This window comes from Nestor notabilis, unplaced genomic scaffold (genome assembly GCF_000696875.1).
Source record: "Nestor notabilis isolate BGI_N333 unplaced genomic scaffold, ASM69687v1 scaffold19033, whole genome shotgun sequence".
NCBI lineage: Eukaryota > Metazoa > Chordata > Aves > Psittaciformes > Psittacidae > Nestor > Nestor notabilis.
Window position 1 is genome coordinate 1 of NW_009923641.1, and position 3,488 is coordinate 3,488.

Genomic DNA, 3,488 nt, shown 5'->3' on the forward strand with positions numbered 1-3,488 from the left:
AACTGCAGCGTGTTCTGGTTGGTCACCGGCACCGTCACGGGCATGGCGAAGTTGGGAGCCGGCACTGAGGACTGAACAGAGAGCAGGGGTGAAGGGCAGCAGGGGTGAAGTTCCTCACGTTGCAAGCTCTGAGCAAGAGTGGGCCTGACCCTGCATCTCAGCAGCTGAAAAAGGGGGGACAGCCCCTCAAAGCCCCACTTCACTGCTGACCTGCACCGCTGTGCTTGCACCCTGCCCGTGCTGGCAGCTCAGAGGGATGCACCGGAGCCTGGAACCCACCAGGGAAGACCAGAAGGAGCAACTGGACACATGAAAATTGATCTAGTTGCTTTGGTCTCGTTTTCAGGATGGATTTATTTGCCCGCTGTGTTTTCAGGGCAGCAGCACAGTGTTCTGCCCCACCAGCACCGACAGCAGCCAAGCTCGGTGCTGCCCTTCATCCCACTGCAGAGGCCAAGCAGCCCATAGGGATTTTCCGAGGGCATTCCTCATCCAGCAGGATCATAGAATGGTTTGGGTTGAGGGACCTCAAAGCTCATTCAGTTCCAACCCCTGCCACGGGCAGGGACACCTTCCACTAAAGCAGGTTGCTCCAAGCTCCTGTGTCCAACCTGGCCTTGAACACTGCCAGGGATGGGGCAGCCACAGCTCCTCTGGGCACCCTGTGCCAGCGCCTCAGCACCCTCACAGGGAGGAACCTCCTAATATCTAATCTAAATCTCTCCTGTGTGATGGGAAGAGCCCTCCCAAAGAGCAGGCAGTGGATCACCAGTGCGGGCTGGCACCTCTGGGAGCTGCTGGGAAGGAGGAGCTGACCCTGGGAAGCAGGAGCATCACTCAAGCCCTATCCTTGGCTGCAGGTTGAGGACCAGCTTCACCTACCAGTGTCCCTGCTGGAGCCAGACTCCCTGCGATTATCCCAGTGTCTGTCTTATGTCACTGATTCGCTCTTCGTTAACAGGAGCAGGCACCTGCTTAGAGGCTTTAGCAGGGGCTTTGCTAAAGTCCCACTTTAATTTGCTCAGGGATGGAGGGACAGAGCAGCCCAGGGCCGGATGGGACCATCGTGGGGCTGGAGCTGGGACTGGTGAGGGCAGAGGGAGCTGAGCATCTCGCCATTGCAGGATGATGGGGGCCTGTTCCCCACCAGAAACCTGCTCCTAGGTGGGTGATTGTCTTCTGGGGGTTGAGAGGAGGCTGGGAGGAAGGAGTGGGACGGTGCTTACCCACATCTCGCTGCTGGAAACCCCCCCCCCCAGCCTCTCAAGGGCATCCCGTCCTTCAGAGAGATCCTGTGGCTGCAGCCAAGCTCCGAGGACGCGGGCTCTGAGCCTGCGCTGCGGCACCGCGGTCCCAGGGACCCGGCTCAGCCTTTCCCAGACCTTTCCCCACTGCTGGGGAGAGCTGGAATCCCTCTGCTCCTGCCAGGAGCTGCAAAGCCAGGAGGAGGAAGGTGGCTTGGGCACTGCATGGACACCGGGAGCGGCACCGGGGAATAAATCAGAATCACAGAATGGTTTGGGTTGGAACAGACCTTAAGATCATCCAATTCCAACCTCCTGTCATGGGCAGGGACACCTTCCAATCAATCCATCATGGGTTTCCATCACTGCAAACCCATCGGAGTACGTGCACAAGGGAAAGGAAGGGAAAAGCTACCCCTTGTGCACCGCATCTTAAACAATGCCTTGATGAAACCAAGAGGTTGATACACCAGCTGCAGGGAGTTTTGCTTTTCATCTGCCTCTGTTTCATTGCACCCACCAGATGCACAACCCAGGCCACCAGCTGCATGGTCCCAGGTCCCCCCGACCCCCAGGGAGGGCACAGCTCGGGAAGGCAGCTTGCACATCAATCCACAATGTGGGGGAGAAGATGCACACAGCAGCCAAACCTCCAGGATCCCTGTTTGCACTCAAAGCAATTCCAAACACCAAACGCAGAAGCCACACCAAGGCCTCTCTTGAGCAAACCAGGCTGTTGTTAAGCTTCCCCGGGTGCTGAGGCTGGTTAGTTCTTGTCACACACAAAACCAACCCAGCTGGTTAAAAAGGAAAAAGCATCTTCTTCAACTGCATCACTCGGTCCCTTTGCTGCACACGGAGGTTTAGTGGGGGAGCCAGATGCTACGCCCTGACTACGAAGCAGCCAGCACCTGAATGTCACCAGCCCAAATGACTTTAGGGCATGGAATGTTCCTTTGTGGCACATCAGGATGCTGCCTCCGGTGATGGGAGCCTGCTTGGAGCCCTCCCTTTGCAGCAGGAACACACAGATGCTGAGCAGGCCCTGCTTTCTGAGGTTATTCTACACCCAGCTTAAACCTCTGATGACTTTTTGACCTATTTTGCACCAGTGACAGGGTTTGTGCCAGGTCCTGGGGGGGTGCCAGGGCTAAAACCTACTCCCCACTAGTGAAACCAGGGAGGCCAAGGCAGAGCCAAGCCTTGCAGGAGCTCATCCTGCACTAAGCCCAGCCTGGAGTGCAGAGCTGTGAGCATCCATCACTGCCTGCACCCCATTTTGCTTCCCCTCCCCAGCTCTCCCAGGGCTCAAGGCAGCCACCCCTGATCACCCCTGAGATGCAGGGGATGGAGATGCAGCTGCTGGGGACCTTGGGAGGCTCCTGGAGCTCACCTGCTGAGTCAGCAAAACGAAGAGCTGTGCATTTCACAAGAGCTAATTCTCAAGAAAAGCTGGAATTTTAACTCGTGGGGGTTGCAAAGCACCAAGGGGCAGGTTATTTTTGGGGGGGAGGGGGTCTGTGTCTGTGTAATTACGACAGTGCTTCATCCAGCCCTTAGAAACGAGCCTCCGTTCTGCTCCTGGCAGCATCAGCTCTGGCTGCAGCAACTCAGGGCTAATCCCTCTGAAGAAGCCTCCCCTGCATCAATAGTCTCTGCTCCCTTGAACTAACAACTAATTTGAAGCGCGTCCCCCCTCCTCCTCCTGTCTCCTGACACAAATCCCTTCCAGCACTGTCCTGATGCCACCCCGGTGACGGCTCTGGGATCACAGGCTAAAACCTCCCTGGATCCCTGCCACGGCCACCAGCTGCCCCGAGGGCTCGGTGGATTTGGGGGGAATTAATGTGGAATAGCCCAAACCAGGCTGAGTCTCACAGGGATGTGAGGGGCTGGCATGGCATGAACCCGGAGTCTTAATCCAGGCAAAAAACCTTCTTTTGGGGGAAAAAAGGGTGAAAAAGGAGGCCTTAATGCAGCATTTGAAGCAAAGCTGGGGAGAACATCCTCCTGCACTGTCAAGCTGGAGCCACAGAGGCTCAGAAATGCTGGAGCTAATGGGAATGGTTTTCTTCAGGTGAGAAACAGGAGGGATGCCCAAGGCCCCTCGTGCCTCTCACCCATGGGACCCGCGGTGCATTCGGGGCTGTGGTGGGCTGCACGCATCGGCTCCCAAGGCACAGCACGGCTCCGAAGCAAAGCCATGCACAAGGCAGCCCCCCATCACCTGGAGGGGAAGGGGGG

General features: G+C 57.1%; 1 protein-coding gene across 1 annotated transcript in view; it reads right to left on the reverse strand.

Annotated features, from left to right (window-relative positions):
• Nucleotides 1-6: 6 nt before the first annotated feature.
• The window catches only part of LOC104403958 (myocyte-specific enhancer factor 2D homolog), a gene marked incomplete at its 3' end in the record, with an annotated part of 14,057 nt that continues 10,575 nt past the window's right edge, over nt 7-3,488 (reverse strand). The window contains exon 4 of the mRNA XM_010012261.1: nt 7-71. Coding sequence (XP_010010563.1) covers nt 7-71 — 65 coding nt within the window. The remainder of the gene's footprint in view (nt 72-3,488) is intronic.